The sequence below is a fragment of the Lolium rigidum genome, chromosome 3 (assembly GCF_022539505.1).
Source record: "Lolium rigidum isolate FL_2022 chromosome 3, APGP_CSIRO_Lrig_0.1, whole genome shotgun sequence".
Lineage (NCBI taxonomy): Eukaryota > Viridiplantae > Streptophyta > Magnoliopsida > Poales > Poaceae > Lolium > Lolium rigidum.
In genome coordinates, this window is record NC_061510.1 from 155764453 (window position 1) to 155784230 (window position 19778).

The 19778-nt window shown below is 44.4% G+C and overlaps 1 protein-coding gene across 1 annotated transcript; it reads right to left on the reverse strand.

Moving 5' to 3' along the window:
- Positions 1-10488: 10488 nt before the first annotated feature.
- On the reverse strand, positions 10489-12610 carry LOC124698465. The gene has a single exon (XM_047230950.1). It carries the CDS (start codon positions 12401-12403, stop codon positions 10892-10894), a length of 1512 nt encoding a protein of 503 aa, XP_047086906.1. The 5' UTR covers positions 12404-12610; the 3' UTR covers positions 10489-10891.
- Between the last annotated feature and the right edge of the window lie 7168 nt (positions 12611-19778).

The window sequence follows — 19778 nt, forward strand, 5'->3', positions numbered from 1 at the left end:
AGAAGTACTATCAACTATTTTCTGGTGTCATTGCTCTCATATTACTATTACTGCTGCTGTGTTACTGTTACTATTGCTCTCATACCACTGCTACTTTCACATCACCCCTGTTGCTAGTGCTTTTCCAGGTGCAACTGAATTGACAACTCAGTTGTTAAGACTTATAAGTATTCTTTACCTCCCCTTGTGTCGAATCAATAAATTTGGGTTTTACTTCCCTCGAAGACTGTTGCGATCCCCTATACTTGTGGGTCATCAAGACTATTTTCTGGCGTCGTTGCCGGGGAGGCATAGCTCTACTCATAAGTTCACCTGGGGAGTACACTCTACCTCTCTCTCTGCTTTTATTTTGTTTTATTTTGTTTTGCTTAGTTTACTTTTGCCTAGTTACTTTTTGTCTTGTTTTATTTTCCTCATATACCCAAAAATCCATAAAAATTTGAAAAATCGAAAAATTAAAAATTGCTGTTATGGGAGAACCAACAACCTACTTGGAGCTTATAGAATGTTATAATTGTTATAGAGAATCAAGAACTGGTAGAATAATGAGTGCTATGATAGAAAAATTGAATACAATTGCTAAAATCTTGCTTGAACGCCATGATATAAACTGTTGCTCTCAACAGGATACTAAACATCTTAAATTTCAATGTGGCGTTAGTGAGGAATTTTTTATTAAGAACTATAATCGGAATTGCTATATTCATTATGGGTTCGAAGAGGTAGAACAATTTGTCTTATTTATGGGAGCCTCCGAGATAGAATCCTTCATGGTTGAGAATTATGAAACTTGTGTTGTTTGTAAGGGCCTTAAAGATTATGTCTCTACTATCCTTAATTCTTGCATAGAATGCTACAGTAGGAATCCTTATATCCTTGATTATAAAGAGAGACACATTAATGCACAAGAATGCACTCACAATTTGCAGGAACCGGTGGAAGAAGAAATTGATGAACCTGAAAGCTCATTGGATGAAAAAGAGGAGAAAATTGATGAACCTGAAAGCTCATTTGATGAAAAAGAAGAGGAGAGCGGCGAACAAAAGGAGGAAGAATGGATTAGCTACCCATGCCAACCTTCTAATGAGAGTAACTCTTTATCTCTTACATTATTTGATTGTCCTCCATGCCTACCGGACGAGGTTGAATGTTATGTTCCTGTGGATTCTCTTGAAATAGTACCTATGAGTAATACTTGTGAGAATGATTATGCTACTGTTATATATGATAATCCATGCTACTTTGATAAATCTTATGATAATGCTTTGTTTGTGCCTGATGTCGAAATGCATGGTACTAAAGAATTTTGTTTGGCAAATGTCTATGATAAAGCTCTAGATGATGGTCCTATGTTACTTGATAATATTAATTGTACTACTAATGAAAATGGGATTGGAGAGTTCTTGACTTATTCTATGAGTCCCATATCTATTGAGATTGATCAACTACCTTGTTATATTATTAATAAAAGTAAGTTTGAAAGTTTTAATTCCACTATTCTTGAACTTGATAAAAATTATGTGTTTGGAAATCATGAAAAGTATGCTGCATGTGATAGCTATATTGTTGAGTTTGTTCATGAAGCTACTGAAAATTATTATGAGAGAGGAAAATATGGTGGTAGAAATTTGCATGGTACTAAAACACCTCTCTATATGCTTAAAATTTTGAAGTTACTCTTGTTTTATCTTCTTATGCTTGTCACTTTGTTCTTCATGAATTTATTTGTGTACAAGATTCCTTTGCATAGGAAGCATGTTAGACTTAAATGAGTTTTGGATTTGCCTCTTGATGCTCTCTTTTGCTTCAAATACTATTTCTTGCGAGTGCATCATTTAAAACTGCTGAGCCCATCTTAATGGCTATAAAGAAAGCAACTTCTTGGGAGATAACCCATGTGTTATTTTGCTACAGTACTTTGTTTTATATTTGTGTCTTGGAAGTTGTTTACTACTGTAGCAACCTCTCCTTATCTTAGTTTTGTGTTTTGTTGTGCCAAGTGAAGCCTCTAATCGAAGGTTGATACTAGATTTGGATTTCTGCGCAGAAACAGATTTCTATCTGTCACGAATCTGGGCTGTTTTCCCTGTAGGTAACTCAGAAAAATATGCCAATTTACGTGAGTGTTCCTCAGATATGTACGCAACTTTCATTAGTTTTGAGTTTTCTGATTTGAGCAACAGAAGTATTTTATTAAAATTCGTCTTTACTGGCTGTTCTGTTTTGGCAGATTCTGTCTCTGTTTTTTGCATTGTCTCTTGTGGACTTTAAGCGAGGTTTTCTAGACGTAGAGGGCTGTAGCTAATGTTTTATTGAGTTCTTGCAATGTGCCACTACAGGACCAAGGTGGATTCAAATTTTTTGAGTACTAACCCCTCTAATGAAGTTTATGAGAAGTTTGGTGTGAAGGAAGTTTTCAAGGGTCAAGAGAGGAGGATGATATATGATCAAGAAGAGTGAAAAGTCTAAGCTTGGGGATGCCCCTGTGGTTCATCCCTGCATATTTCAAGAAGACTCAAGCGTCTAAGCTTGGGGATGCCCAAGGCATCCCCTTCTTCATCAACTTACCAGGTCCCTCCCCTGAAACTATATTTTTATTCGATCACATCATATGTGCTTTACTTGGAGCGTCTGTGTGCTTTTATTTTTGTTTATGTTTGAATAAATTCGGATCCTAGCAATCCATGTTTGGGAGAGAGACACGCTCCGCTTTTTCATATGAACACTCGTGTTCTTCGTTTTACTTTTAATGTTCAATGATAAAAGTTGGAAGCTATTGCACTTATTTATATTTTGTTGGAAACAGAAAATGCCTCATCATGTCTTGGATAATTTGACACTTGGCAATTGTTTTGAGCTCTCAAGTAGATCATGATTAAGTTTTTTCATGTAGTCTAAGCCTATTAATGGAGAACTACCGTAGAGCTTGTTGAAATTGGTTTGCATAATTGATCTCTCTTAAGGTCTAGATATTTTCTCGGTAAAAGTGTTTGAGCAACAAGGAAGACGAGTGTAGAGTATTATAATGCTTGCAATATGTTCTTATGTAAGTTTTGCTGTACTGGTTCATACTTGTGTTTGCTTCAAATAGCCTTGCTAGCCTAAGCCTTGTATCGAGAGGGAATACTTCTCATGCATCCAAAATACTTGAGCCAACCACTATGCCATTTGTGTCCACCATACCTACCTACTATGTGGTATTTCCTGCCATTCCAAAGTAAATTGCTTGAGTGCTACCTTTAAACAATTCAAAATTTATTACCTCTGATTTGTGTCAATGTTTTATAGCTCATGAGGAAGTATGTGGTGTTTATCTTTCAATCTTGTTGGGCAACTTTCACCAATGGACTAGTGGCTTCATCCGCTTATCCAATAATTTTGCAAAAAGAGCTGGCAATGGGATTCCCGAGTCCCAAATTAATTAACTTAAATAGACACTCCTCCATGGTATGTGATTGTTGGACGGCACCCGAAGGATTCGTTTAGCCATGGCTTGTGTAAGCAAAGGTTGGGAGGAGTGTCATCATAATAAAACTAAAATAAAAAGGAACTCCTTCATGGTATGAGATTGTTGGCGTGCACCCGAGGATTCGGTTAGCCATGGTTTGTGAAAGAAAGGTTGGAAGGAGTGCCACCCAAAAATAAAAATAATCCATGGGAGCCGCTCTTTGAAGGTTTGTCTAGCAAGGGGGTTAGAGTGCCCACTACCATTCGTTGACAACAACAAACACCTCTCAAAACTTTACTTTTATGCTCTCTTTATGTTTTCAAAACCAAAGCTCTAGCACAAATATAGCAATCAATGCTTTCCTCTTTGAAGGACCTTTCTTTTACTTTATGTTGAGTTAGTTTACCTATTTCCTTCCATCTTAGAAGCAAACACTTGTGTTAACTGTGCATTGATTCTTACATACTTGCATATTTGCATTCATCATATTACTTTGTGTTGACAATTATCCATGAGATATGCATGTTACAAGTTAAAAGCAACCGCTGAAACTTATATCTTCCTTTGTGTTGCTTCGATGCCTTTACTTTGAACTTATTGCTTTATGAGTTAACTCTTGTGCAAGACTTTTGATACTTGTCTTGAAAGTACTCTTCATGAAAAGTTTTGCTATATGTTATCTACTTGTTAGCAACTATAGATCATTGCCTTGAGTCACTTCATTCATTTCATATGCTTTGTAATAGTATGATCAAGGTTATGCAAGTAGCATGTCACTACAGAAATTATTCTTTTTATCGTTTACCTGCTCGGGACGAGCAGGAACTAAGCTTGGGGATGCTTGATACGTCTCCAACGTATCAATAATTTCTGTTGTTCCATGCTTGTTTTATGACAATACTTACATGTTTTGCTTGCACTTTATTATGATTTCATGCATTTTCCGGAACTAACCTATTAACAAGATGCCACAGGTGCAGTTCTCGTTTCTCGCCGTTTTTGGTTCCGTAAAGGCTGTTCGGGCAATATTCTCGGAATTCGACGAAACGAAGACCAAACCTCCTATTTTTCCCGAAGCGTCCGGAACACCGAAGAAGAGTCGGAGAGGGGCCGGAGGGCCACCACACCATAGGGCGGCGCGGCCCGGCCCGGGCCCGCGCCGGCTCGTGGTGTGGCGCCCCGTGTGCCCCCCGCGCCGCCTCTTCGCCTATAAAATCCCTTTCGACCTAAAAACACCGTACCACCGGACGAAACTCCGGAAAGACTCCGGGGCGCCGCCACCATCGCGAAACTCCAATTCGGGGGACGAAGTCTCCGTCCCGCACCTCGCCGGGCGGGGAAGTGCCCCCGAAGTCATCTCCATCAACGCCATCGCCTCCATCATGCTCCGTGAGTAGTTCCCCCATGGACTACGGGTTCTAGCCGTAGCTAGTTGGTATTCTCTCCCCCATGTACTTCAATACAATGATCTCATGAGCTGCCTTACATGATTGAGATTCATCTCGATGTAATCGGTGTTGTGTTTGTCGGGATCCGATGGATTGTTACATTATCATTGTCTATCTACAAAGTTTATGAAGTTATTGTTGCTGCAATCTTGTTATGCTTAATGCTTGTCACTAGGGCCCGAGTGGCATGATCTTAGATTTGAGCTCTATACTTATTGCTTAGATTGTATCTACAAGTTGTATGCACATGTCACCGTCCGGAACCAAAGGCCCCGAAGTGACGAAATTGGGACAACCGGAGGGGATGGCGGTGATGTGAGGGACACATGTTTTCACGGAGTGTTAATGCTTTGCTCCGGTACTCTATTAAAAGGAGTACCTTAATATCCAAGTAGTTTCCCTTGAGGCCCGGCTGCCACCGGCTGGTAGGACAAAAGATGTTGTGCAAGTTTCTCATTGCGAGCACGTACGACTATTATTGGAAAACATGCCTACATGATTAATGATCTTGATATTCTGTCTTAATGCTATTTCAATCCTATCAATTGCCCGACTGTAATTTGTTCACCCAACACTTGTTATTGGAGAGTTACCACTAGTGTAGATAGCTGGGAACCCCGGTCCATCTTTCATCATCATATACTTGTTTTACATGTCATTAGAAGTAGTATCAACTATTTTCTGGTGCCATTGCTCTCATATTACTATTACTCGCTGCTGTGTTACTCGTTACTATTGCTCTCATACCACTCGCTACTTTCACATCACCCCCGTTGCTAGTGCTTTTCCAGTGCAGCTGAATTGACAACTCAGTTGTTAAGACTTATAAGTATTCTTTACCTCCCCTTGTGTCGAATCAATAAATTTGGGTTTTACTTCCCTCGAAGACTCGTTGCGATCCCCTATACTTGTGGGTCATCGGTGCCGGGGTTGGAGATAGTCTTCACAAATGTTGCCCACTTTGGATAGATACCGTCCGCAAGGTAGTATCCTTTGTTGTAGTGCCGACCATTGATCACATAGTCCACCGGGGAGCATGACCCTCAACAAGCTTGGAAAAGACCGGGGAGCAGTTTAGGACGTTGATGTCATTGTTGGATCCAGGCATACCAAAGAAAGAGTGCCAAATCCAGAGATCATGGGTAGCCACCGCTTCAAGTATCACAAGGTGCAGCCTTTTTTGTGACCCTTGTACATTCCCTCGCCACGCAAACGGACAGTTCTTCCATTGCCAATGCATGCAGATCAATGCTTCCAAGCATCCCCGGAAAACCTCTAGCTTCATTTGTTGCAAGGATCCTCCGAGTGTCTTCGACAGTGGGTGATCTCAAGTAATAGTCCCCGAACACTGCTATGACGGCCCTGCGTAACCGGTAGAAACAATCAAGGGCGGTGGACTCCGCCATCCGAAGATAGTCATCTGCGGTATCACCGGGAGCTCCATACGACAAGCATCCTCATAGCCACCGTGCACTTCGCAGTGACGAAAATCCAACCAAACCAAGTGCAATCCGCCTTGCATCCGAAGTAGGGATCAAACCGGCGGATGGCATACACAATTTGCGTAAATAGCTTTCGCTCATCCCGAAACGACGCCGGAAAACACTCTCACCGTGCAATGGATTGTCGGCGAAGTAGTCGGCGTACAACATGCGGTAGCCCTCCATTCGCTGTCTCGGCTTGCACTTCCGGCGACCTCGTGCCGACCCACCACGCCGACGAGTTGCCAGTCCGGCGTACATGCTTGCCAAGCAACCAAGGATCATCATGCGCTCGTCGTCTTGGGCGGCTGCTGCCATCTCTTCTTGCATAAGCTCGACGAACATCTGCTCCTCCTCTTCGTCCGAGTCCATGGCCGGAGAGGCAAATGGACGAACACCTGACGGGCGTGGTCGAGGCAACCCGAGCCGCGAGCGACGACAAGCAAGCAGGCCGGAAAACAGGCCGGCGGAAGAGCAGCCAGATAGGCCGTCGTCCAAACGCGGCGGAATATAGGCAGGTGGGGAAGGAGGGGCGGCGGAATCTGGGCAACAAGCCGGCGGGGTGGTGCCGGCGGCGAGAGAGATACGAGGGGTGGGGGAGATTTTGAGCGACGTGGCGGTGGGGTTCGTGCGTCGAGTCACCGACGGATCGGGCCCTTCCCCGCTTTTCACTCGTCCGGAGTCCCCGAGAGCTCCCCGGGGGGCCGGGGGTGGCGTGGGATCGCCGGATGAATTTAGGCCCAAATCCGGACGAAAACGAGGAACCGGGGGCGCGACTGGGCCGAATTACGCCGTCCGGATGGAAAAAACGCTCGCCGGGGGCCTCGTCGGGGGGACGAGTGGAGATGCTCTAAGCATTAGTTGTTTTACCGAAAAAATAGAAGGTGCCTTTTCACTGGTCAAAGGTGTGCCAAGAAAATAAAGAAACTGTATCTATTTTGTATGTACGATAAATTGGAAGCTCTTAGTGACCCTTTCTTAGGGTGAAACTTTTGTGGAAATATTATCACTTTTGATGTCGAACTCCCGTCTCTTTGTATACAATGACAATGAAAGGTCTGTAATAGAAGCATTGCACTATTTTTCTATGTTGCAGACAGGGCTGGTGATTTGTTTCTCATATGGTCATATCCTTAGTCTTCTTTCCAACATCTACCTGATGTTCTACATCATGTAGACCTACTGGAATTTTGTTAGTACTACGAATTGCCACATGGTTACTGGTATGTGTACTCTGTTTCCGTGTTTCTGCTATATCCACTTAGCGATTTGTTTACTTGGCTTTGATTGTTTCTATTCAAAATCATTCCATGCTACTGCCTCATAGTCTTTTTTTTTCGTAGGTCCTGCTTGATAGTCACATTAACAAGCTTGCCAAGAATAATAGGAGGATTTCAAAATAGCGTTTTATCGTCGATTGTGTAAATACTAACATAGCGTTTTTCTTAGTTTATTATCAGGTGTATTACAAAACGATCATTAGTGCAGAACGCTAGGGCCGCGCTTGATGTTGCTAACATATTATCAATTTCTATAAATACTTGATATAGTGGTTTACAAGCCTTTTGCAAGGCCGGGGATGTGCGCTTGACTCGGGATTCCGGTTGATGCCCCAGGGCTATGACGGGTTGGCAGGAATGCTAACAAAGTCCATATGCACATTTTTGTAGATGTTTACTTTGTTGTTCCTTCCTTACTTAGAACATTGAGAATTAGTTACTATATTATATTTCTCTATTTTCTGGGTTATATGCAAGTGTTTGTTGCTCCGTTTGTAATTTTGTGTGTTGTATCCTAACAATATGGTTTTGTAAAACCTAAAAAATGTTTTATCATATTGGTGGTTAAATTAATCATCGTTATACAAAGTGAACATCGGCACGAACTGCACGGGATCGTGCGCCAAGGCGCACATCTAAATCTAGTACATGGAAAACATGATGGATTTTGGAATCTTGTGGTAGTTCCTCCTCATAGGACACTGGGTTGATGCATATGTTGATATTGTAGGGTCCAAAGTATCGAAAAGCCAATTTGTTGTTAGAACAATGCATGGCAGAGGGCTGCATGCAAGGTTGTAGTTTGATAAAAACTTCTCCCAAGAAGAAAGTTTGTTCGGTCCTTCTCTTATTTGCTTGGTTCTTCATATACTGGCGAACGTGATGCAAGTTTTGTTGAAGAAGTTGCTGCACCATCTTTAGCGTTTAGCGTATTGAGCCATTCTTTGAGAGGAGGAGCTGAGCAAGTAGAAGTGGAGTGGATCCCCCAATGTTGATGCTTGTGGTCATACGAAGCTACAAATGGGGACATTTTGATAGCACAGTGATAACTCGTGTTGTACCAATAATTGCAAGGGCCATATACTAACTCCACTTTTTTAGGCCGGAATTGCTTCACACACGACAATCTTCATCCGATCTATGTACGACGGTCTCCTCCCAGCAAAAGCACAGCTAATTAGTACCTGCGCCCTTTGTCCAAAGTTTCACCCCAACCAATCCAGAAAGAGCCCGATCCAGAAATCAAACCCTTCCATGACTTCACATCCCTTCGTAAGGCCATCTCTAACGCGACGACCCAAATGGACGTGTTGGACCGTCTGTTTTGGGCTGTTTGGGTGGCCTGGCACATCGGTCTGTTTGGGTCGCGCACTGCGCCAATGCACGGACGCACCCCAAAAGTCAAAGATAACAAAAATAATGATAAAAAAGAAAACAAAAACAAATTAAATTTAAACTACACTTCATTTAAACTTAGCCCTATTTTGGGAAATTTTTACACAAAAAAAGCCTTATATGGGCTTTAAACTAAAAAAAAAACAAGGAAACCCTAGTCTAGGGTTTGGGACGCAGTGGCCGCCGGTGCGCCACCCTACTCCCAGTAGTACTCGCCGTCGTCACTGTCGATGAGGACGATGGCCCCCGGCGGCGAAGTGTTGTTCCGGCTGGACACGCCAGAGGGCACTGGGGACTCCGGCCAGGGCGACCACTGCGCCCTTTCCCAGGCAGAGTGCGGATCCGGAGGGCTTGCCGGCCTGCGCAGGCGTGCCAGTCGTGCCGCCTCCTTCTGTCACTGCTCCGCCGCAGCGGCCCACAGCTCCGCCTCGTGCTGGAGCATGGCTAGGCGCTTCTCCTCCTCCCGGAGCGCGGCCTGGCGCGTGGCCTCCTCCTACCGACGCGCCATGGCGAGGAATGCCCACGCATCGGCGTCCTCCTTGGCCTTCCTGGCCTCCTACTCCAGCGTGGAGGCGCGCAGCGCCTCGGCGAGGTGCGGCCAGTTGGCCAGCTCCTCGAGGTCGTTGACCTCACGAGACGCCGCAACGCGTCCTGCAGCTCGGAATCTTCGCCCTCTTCGAGTTGGGCCCTGTGGCGCTGGCACGGCCCGCGGTGGAGTAGCCGCGGGCTCGTCGATCTAGAGGCCGCCGCCGCCAGATCTCTATGACGCGGGCGCGGCCGGAGCTCGGGATCGGCGGCACCGGAACCCGATCTGGGCTCAGGTGCCAGCCGTGGGGGAGGTGCACGTCGCCCCATGGCATTGGAACGCCCGCCTCCCAGAACATCTGCGCCACCGTTACGGAGGTGCTCGCCGAGGCGCTAATTCCGTGGCGGAGGTGCTCGCTAGGTGCGAAATCGACTTCAGGAGGCAGCGGCGCGGTTGGTCGTCCGTCGATTTGAGCAGCGTCGGCGCGCCAAATTTTTTTTTGAAGTACCGACGCGTCACTGAACTACCACGGCGAGCAAGGCAGCGGCGGCGGAAGCGGCGCAGAATAGGGGTGGCGGCGGCGCTAGAGTGGAGGCGGAAATGGAGATGGGTGCGCGCGTCGGATATGCATTTTGCCGCATGCTGGAATCCTGGAATGGAAACGCAGAAAAAAACTTGCAACGATTTTAAGAAAAGAAAAATACAAAAAAAATATTTAGCCCAGACCTGAAGCGTGTTTGCCTTTCATTGTCTTATCGCGAGAAGATTCGCAGCTACGCAGGATCGTATGAGTATCGGACGGAATTCGTCGTGTGTATAGCAGGGCTCTTTTTAGGCACGCATGTGTGAAGCACAGTAAAATAGATTTCCAAACATTGATTAACTCTTCTGGTTTTTTTTTTTTTGAACTGATCTGAACATACGAATACATATATGGTACTTCGTACATCACTGGGCGGCCATACATTTATAGGGTGGCATGTCATTCGAACAATGAACAATGCTCTTATAAGCTGACAAAAAATGCACGCCCACAGCCGCAAACCAACAGCCTCATCTTCCCATCTCGGAGAAACATGTACTGAATAACAGCTCAGCATGAGTAACCGCAAACTTCATGGCCAACTGGTCACGCATTCCTAGCCACCTTCAAGAGTATGGACACAGCAGTACCAAAATGTCTTCTAGATTGACGATTATTTGTCAGTAGTTGCCCAACTCTTCCCAGCAGTGAAAGGTTGTGATTTTGAATTGGATTACTGTCCATTGAGCTACCCCAAGAGCGACGGAGGTCTTCACAACCAAGTGCAGACCTAGCTGTGGATGCCAATACCAAAAAATCTTCTGGACTGGCAATTTCTTGATAGCTGTGGAGCTATTCCAAACACGGGACGCTTAAGACCTGGAACAGGAGTTGTTACAGTAGGTTGACTGGCATCTGCTGTTGCGTAGGGTGGATACACCTTTACAAAACACCTGGCCAGTAGCACTGATCTCCAGTAAGGGAAGAACCTTCTCCTTGTGTATGTGGGATCCCATCCTCCACGAAGTTTCTTCTCCACAGCATTTACTTCCTCTGCAGCACAGAGATTATCCGTTCCTGTAACTCCCTTGGTTGAATCCATAGGCCCTTTGTGGTATAACTCTTGGTTGGACGTTATGCAGTCATAAGGGCGGAGGTTCTTAACATCAACGATTCCTTCAGTTGGGCAAAACCCATACTCCTTGAGAATAGAAGAAACCCGTCCCAGAACCTCCATGTGAGGCACCTCTGAATGTGTCTGAATGTATGCAGAAAGGGCTTCACCATCTTGGGATACTATATCAACAAGATGGCCTATAAGATCCATAAATATTATCTCTTCCTCGAGCAGCTTCCGTGCATTCGCATTCTTATCCTCCAATCTTAGGGTACCCAAATGTTTCAATATACAGCACATTATGATATCAAACCCAACTCGCTTACTATTGTCATTGCTTATGGAGGAACATCCCCCGCGGAGTTGCGCTTGAGCTGCCAAAAGTAAAACTGCAGAATGGATAAGCTTCCCATCCTTCACATAATTCCATATCTCATCAACTAGATTATCTGTTCTTTCTGCTAGCAGTTTAACTGTGTCCAAAAATATTTTCATTTCAGGCATGCATAGCAGATGGATAATCTTGTAGATATAATCTCGATGATTCTGGTATGGAAATAGATTATCCTCCAGATACTTATGCAGGCAAGTATTCTCGACCGCAACATGGAGTGGGAGTAGGTTCTCAATGATGTCATTCCCAACTGTGCGTACATTGGCTGATGCACCATGATGAAAGAGTAACTTGATCATGTCAGTAGAAAACCTTTCAGCAGCTTCATGGAGAGGGAAGTATCCATATGGGTTAATGCAGTTGGGATTGGCATGCTGTCCATTGAGCCTTGGTACCTTGCCCTCCAATATAACTTTCACACATCGTAGGGCATCATAACTGATCATGTAAGTTAAGGTCTGTGAGGTGATGGTATAACTCCATGTCATGCCCTTGTTGTTCACAAATAAGTGAAGGAAGGACCGGACGCTATCTCTTTCTAGGACGGGCCGCAGTTTGGGAGATAGATCATAGAAGGCCATGCGTAGCGACTTAGGAGTAGGATCTTGGGTGAATATATCATTTGGTCTGGACTTGGCAATCAAAAGAGACCGTTCAAGAAAAACCTCCTGAATCTTCTTGAAATCCAGTCCTCCAGGAACTGAAACCGAAGTGCAAGGATACCCAGGGTACTTAGAACTGGTCCTAATTTTCAGTTCCGTCATTCCTTTGCCAGCGTCCAATTCCGACATAATAATGCTAGAATCTGATGAAGATTGAATATTCCGGTACCTGAAGAACCAGATCTGAAGACGAGAGGCTAAACTGGGAGTGGTGGAAGGTAGGCGCCCAAGGGCAGCGAGGAGTTCGCGATAGGGTTTCCGGAATCCCCTCACGCTGACTTGACGAGTGGCTGGAAACACTATCGCCTCGCTTCAACTACCACGGGCAGAAACCCCCTCGGCCTCGGCGGCGCGCAGGATTGGTGCTCAGCCGCCGGACTCGATCGAGTAGATGAGAAAGGGGAGTATCCGTAACTCTTCTGGTTGTCTGTCAGTTTGCGGAGAGTCAATAGTATAAAAACCAATTTGATGTTGAAATTTACCGTATACCATCACTTTATATTTATATTTGCGGGACAAAAAATCACCAGATTTTACGAGATTTTTTTTGTAGAATGCGCTCACAGCTGATTTGGAGCGAATTGACACGAAATTTCAACGGTTGGCTCCATTGTCAGGGCTGAGGTGGTATTGGTCCGACTTGTCAGACCATTTTATGAAATAAAATATATTTAAAAAACAAAAAATGTGTAAAAAATATATCCCCAATGGTCCCATCAGGCGTGCCGCTGCCCACCAGTTCGCCGCCATGCACGTCCGCCACCGTGCGCCCCACCGTGCCGGCCCGCCGCAGATCTCACCTGCCTCTGAGCGCATCGCTGCAGAGCCCGCCCGCTGTTGTGTGCCACACCGCAGACCCTGCCGCCGCGCGCCTCGCCGCCTCGCCTGCCCGCAGCTCCCCTCGCTCGCGAGCAGGGCGCCGGTGAAGAGCAGCTCCGCGTGCAGCGGTGCGGTGGGCTCGACGGGTCTCGATCTTGGAGACGCCGGACAGCGAGAAAAGGGGAAGGAGGTGGCGCTTTGATGGGAGGAGGGGGCCGCGCCAGTGGTGAGCTACGGCGGACTAGCCTGAGGAGCTCGCGGCGGCGGCCTGACGGGAGGAGAGGCGGCGACCTGCAGCAGCACGACTGGGCTCTCCACCTCCCCCGTGCCTCCTCCTCCTCCTCCTCTCAAGCCGCAGGAGCCGCCTTTGCCGCCTCAATCTTGACAACGATGGCCGCCGGTCGGAGCCCTGTGAGGCGGCGACGGGCGGGCACGGCGACGCAGCAGCGGGCGGGCTCGGCGACGTGTGCGGCGGCGAACGGGCACGGCAAGGCGGCGGATGGGCACGGCGAGGCGGCGGCGTGCGGGCTCGGCCAGGCGGCGGGTTCAGAGGCGTGGGATTTTATTTTAAAGATTTTTTTTGAATTTTTTTATTAAACTATTATATGTGTCCCTCTCCATCTCACGTATTCCTGCCACATCATCACTTACAGCAGACCCCACCAGTCAGAAACTATGTCAATTCCAGATCAATTCACGTTTAGCGCATTCTGTAAAAAAGACTAGCAAAATGTGGTGGTTTTTTGCCCGCAAATGTGAAGTGGTGGTACACCGTAAATTTCACCATCAAAGTGATGGTTTTATGCTATTGACTCATTTGTGGATGATATGCAAAGGTCATCCTCAACTCATTGCCCATAAGGGAAAAGACGACTCGTAAAAATGGGATCTGTGTCAGAAATCGTGACCTTGGGAAGGTTTTGCAACTTGAACACATTGCTTGAGGGTTTGTTGCCACTTTCACCGCTATAAAGGGGTGGTGAAGTGGAGTGAAGTGAGCCAAGCAGGTGAACTTATCCATGACAACCATAATATTGTTGGTAGAGCCTGATGTTGGGAGACCTTGGACGAAATCCATGGTCACCATTTGCCAAGCTGCATTGGGTGTAGGCAATGGTTTGAGAAGGCCGGGGTACTTGACAGGCTCAGGCTTCACCTGCTGATGAACCATGCACGATATATTGGATAAAGGTTGGTGAGAGCCTTCATCTTGGGCCATACGAACAGGCGGCGGATGCGAGAGTATGTTGCTAGGAGTCCAAAATGGCCACCTATAGTGTTGGTGTGAAACGTTGTGAGGTTCTTGTGTTGTATTTCCTCAGTCCCACAAGCCAAATACAGCTTCGTAAATACAGTAGGTTGTCATGCCATGTAAAGTGACCCTTGGGATCAAGAGCTTTGCTTTAGATTCTCAATCCACTGAGTAGCATGAATGTTTGCTGGCTCTCACTTCATCGAGCCAAGCTGACTCACATTTAGTTATTGTGTTCAAGGTTACATTTTCCGGGTGTTGGTGACGAGACAGTGCGCCCGCTACCTGATTCTCCCTGCCTTTGCGGTAGCATATCTTGTATTGTAGGTCTAAGAACTTCGTGAAGGCCTTTTGTTGCCAAATCGGCGACCAAGCGAGTCGCAAAAAGGCGACTTCGGCTTAAAAGTCGGCAACTAGCCCTAGATGAACTTGGGGGCTAATGTTAGGGGAATACCAAACGGTTATGGCCATGGCGTAAGCATAATCAAACAGGTCGGGGTGACCTATAAGCGATAGTTTCAGCGTACACACCAGACAGCTGAAGCAAGAAGCCCAAACCTGGACAACTAAAGGCTAAGTCGGCACGACCAGAGAGTCTTCCGGATGTGCGGCACAAGACTATTTGCAGTACAAGGAAAGGAGTTGTCTGCCGAGTTCTAATAGAACTCATGTAACCCTTATAAAAGCCTGAGGTAGATTGACAAATAGATTCAATAGATCATAGACAGATCTTATCGAGAGATTAAAAAGGCCACCGATGCCTTAGAGCAAGTCGCCTAGAGCCAGCTATATTATGATCATACTAGACCATGATAGCGCGCGTTGCCGCGCCCGTCCATTTTAACCATAGAGTGAAGATATGAAACATATAAAGTTGATGTTACCGTTCTAGAGTAGAGACAAAAAAAAATGTAAAGTTGAATTTGTGAAACTGTGTAGGGTCTAAACTTTGAATGGGACATCCCGGAAGAATAAACTGATCGCTTAACTGAAAACACTTGATTATTTCGGTCAATTAATTAGCTCTATGTATCATAAGGATAACCTAATTCAGGTATTTCTGTTCAATCCACTCAAGTACGAAATATACAGACTATAGCATATATCCATACTGCTTTTAGATTACTTGAAGAATAAAAGTTAGATAAATTTAAATAAGGAAATACATCTCGGCACAAAATTAATCTATCCACTTAAGATGAGGGTACAGAAGAGTGAATTGGAAAGCCACATAGCTTTGTGAATACCACTGTCATTAATCATGTACAATCTCTTCTTCTTTCTGTAAAGTGAGCAAAACATGCACACCAATAAGCAAGAGCTCTAGAAAATCATAATGGTATTGCCTACAGATTTTTGGCGCAAAAATCGGAAATCTTCCCACAATCATGGCACCAAATTGATTTGATTAATTAATTTACACCATATAGGACTTCCTGAACATTCAGGTACACATTTATGAAAGACAATTTTAGTTACACATAATGTGAATATAGAAATCTAATATGTTTAAGAATTAGCAAATATATATACTAATTAATTAGTAGATGTCATTTCAACAAAGAAACTACTGCTTAGTCGGTTACACCTCACTACCAAATCTGCGTTAGCTCCAAATCTTTTTCTTTATTTAGAAGAGGGAAATTAGTTATTTACAAGTTCAAATTAATATGGTGAATGTACATTTCACATACAACGAGTGACTGCTTAGTACTAAGAGATAATTTTGAATTTTTTAATATGAATATTAGAAAAAGTAACATAGATTGTATTAGTGCTTAAAGTTATCATAAGAACATACATGATTATTTTACATAGTGTAATGCCCTTCTCTTTAACTTAAAGAGTAACTGAAACTAAATTCACTAAAAACTGCCTTTCACCTCACTTCGTTTTTCCTTTTTCGCAAAAAGAAATATATAAAAGATTAAGCACTTACCCAAGTAGCGCTATAATTGATGATGATGGACCAGGTAAACCACTTGGCTGAAACAATTACATGAATACATTTTTTTCATGAACCTTCCTTATAATATTTATCTCTAATCATGCTACAAGGACTTCTCTATCGGAGATCAGTGTTCCTATTAGACCAAGTAACAAATGAATCAGAGCAATAGAACTGACATGGTATAGATTATGATTATTTATTACACATCAGTGTTCAAACCTAGACGGATTATGTCGGTTAGGAGATGACAAAACAACCTTCATACAAATACATATCATTAGCATTTACACATGATCTTCAATATGGATCCATCTTCCCTAGTAAATTTGACATGTTATTAGTTGTTAGAAACGGTAACAAAAGTGAATGGAATCCACCACCAACATGGCGATCATCAATATTGCTTAGATTCTAGTTCATCAGAAGCATTATCCAATACTTGCTACCCAATTGTCAACTGTAGGCCGCCAAAAAGGAATCAACTTTGCCATCTTCGGTTCTTCTATACCATCAAGTTGTATCATTAACTTCACCAGTTGAAAAATTGTAAATATTTATGAAAAATCTGCACCAAAAATAATAACATCATTTAGTAATAGAAATACTTGATGACTGCTACGATTGCCACCATCTGCCATCTGGTGCAACTAAATTAACCCTTAGTTTACACACGCTACTCTTGAGATGCTTTGAAAATTGCTATTGAGAAAGAGTGCTCATGGGGTCAAATCTCTCCTATTTCCCCAGGAAAATATAAGTAATAATAAATACAGAAGCTGCTTGAGTCAGAACGAGATGATTAGAAATTATTCATTGGATAAATTAAGGAGCAAATCGTTTCCGACACCAGGAATAGCCTATTAGCAAAGAGAGAGAGAAAAAAAAGGTGAAGCAAGGAGAAACGCCAACACCAAATCACTATCAGCTCCTTGTAAAGTCGAACCTGACTTGCCATCTCCGATCCGACGTATCTTATACTACCATCTATGCCATAGACTATACCTCTTGTAAATGTAAATGGACAACTGACCAAGGAACTTGAACAACGAAGCAGCTAAATAAGTATGAAAGCAACAAAGCGATTACAAATTCCAGCGAATCTACCATACCTTGTATAATCGTTAACCAACACCCTTACTTCAAAATATATAGTGCACCACTGAAGACATCAACACTTGTGGAGCTACGACTCAATGACTGCATAATGGATGCTCCTTAATTCCTTATAGCTCTGGAGTTTTCTATAAAAACTTCAGAAAGAATATTCTGGGATACATTTCATAACTCTGTTAACATTATCATCACATGGATTAATAGTTTATGGAGTTAAATATTTCCGATAGCATACATAGTTTCATTGGATGTCGGTTCCTAATATTTTTATTGGATTGTTTCATTGGATTTCGTTTCCTAACTTCTAACCAAAACACATATTACAGTAATATTTCTGCAGGAATCACCACTGGTGCAACAAACACACAGTTTTAATCAATGAGCAATTCAGGAAAATACAGTGAACAATATCAAGTTCCACCTGATATATCCATCAGGCTTATATATAGAATGCAAAAAAACTGAAGGTTAAAAAGATAAGAGGAAGGGAGATTCCAATGTACAATCCTTCGTTACTACAGTTAACAAGAAAGAGCAGCACCGACGGACAGGCTTGGAACTATGTGGAGGCATGGTCAGAAGAGTTAACACAATCAAAACATCTATTGTGAGGCCTCCATCCTTCATACCTGGCCACATAAATTAGTACACCAGCCGCTGATGTAGGTGCCAGAAGCCTGAAAAACACTTGCATGCCAAAGAAGCCAATTGCCATGATTAAGGAGTTGAGCAGCCAAAGACTCTGATAGGAGGACAGGCGATAAACTAATAGACGCATTCGAATGGGGCACAAATCAGAGAAATAGGAACGAGTACATGGCCCATATGAAGGTAGTATGGACAATAAGTAACAACACACAACGGAACAAGATTAATTGAATAAACATGTGTACCTGGCCGGAAGACATTTTCGCATATGGAGTTCAGGAGCGCACATAAATCCAGAACCAGCGACCATGACTACTCCTGAAACATAGAACAAGTCAGATGGGAGGATTAGGGCAACATCGATGACATTGCAGATTTACAGCTAGGACGAAGGGTGGCTCGGAAATACGAAATTAACCTAAGCGGCGAACACGAGAAATGACATGAGGTGAAAAAGGAAAATTATTCTGGACATCTTATACGAGGAACCAGGAGAGAAGAAGGAGGTGAAACGGCCGTCGACCACCCGAAGGAAATGGATCCAGCGAAAGCGACGCACCTGCTGCGCCATTAAGGCATTAACCCCACGAATCAATATTGGCAGCGCCACCATCACCATGACCATTCCCCTGCCGCCGCCGCTCCGCCTTCTCGAGCTGTAGGAAGCCTTCGATCTGGGCTGATACTCGTTGTGCTGATAGTAGCTTGTAGGCCCATTCTTGGCCCGAATAACAGCAGAACGCCCAGATCAACCGTGGGAGTAGCGGCCCTTATGATTTTGGGCACTTTGGGCTGACTTTTCTTGACGAGAATTCACGGCGGGATTGGTTCCAGCGATGTAAGGACGAGTCTACCGATTGTTCGGGTTCAGAAGGTTAATCTAGAGCGTTCATTCCACAGATCCGACGGCCCAGGGGTTCAAATGGCTGTGGAGGCTCCTAGGTGGTTCCATTATACTGTTAACTAATAGTGACTTATAGCAGCAACAAGGTTTTTTTTTTTGACGTTTAAATAAGGACTTCCACTAAACTGGCCCAGCTAAATCTCTAGCAATAACAATAGTGATACAACTGGGTGCATGATCATCCCAGTAAGAGTCCATGGACTCAGAAATTACTCCCAGCTTTGCAAGCTCATGGACAGCATTGTTACAAGCACGACAGAAAGAGAAATCAAAAGACTCAAAGTTCAGGTTGCACAGGCTTCTAGCCTCCTTGATCACCACTCCGACGCTTGACATGTCATAAGTCTTGCTCTTGAGGGCTTGCACCAGGTTGGAGGCGTCCGACTCAAAGATGATTCGGTTGGCGCCAATCTTGTTCGCACCCCTGATTGCAGCAATGCATGCTACAGCCTCGGACTGCAAAGCACTTCCCAGGTGATTGGACTTTCCCTCACCGGCAGCAATGAATTTGCCGTCATGGTCACGGATGATAAAGCCTCACCCACCAGCTCTGACATTGGCATGGAAAGAGCCGTCGAAGTTGATCTTCACATGATTATCTTAAGGTTTTCCCCACTTGTGGACGTCATGAGGTTTTGGCGGCTTCTCCTTCCTCTTGAGAGAGAGGAACTCGACCAGAAGCTTCTCAACTTTGGAACAAACCACCTTAGGATCCGCGATGCTCTCCCCCCCATTTACCTTATTGCGGACATTCCACCATTCCCATAGGAAGGTGACCACCCGGAGCTGGATGTCCTCATCCTTCTTCCAGAGTTCG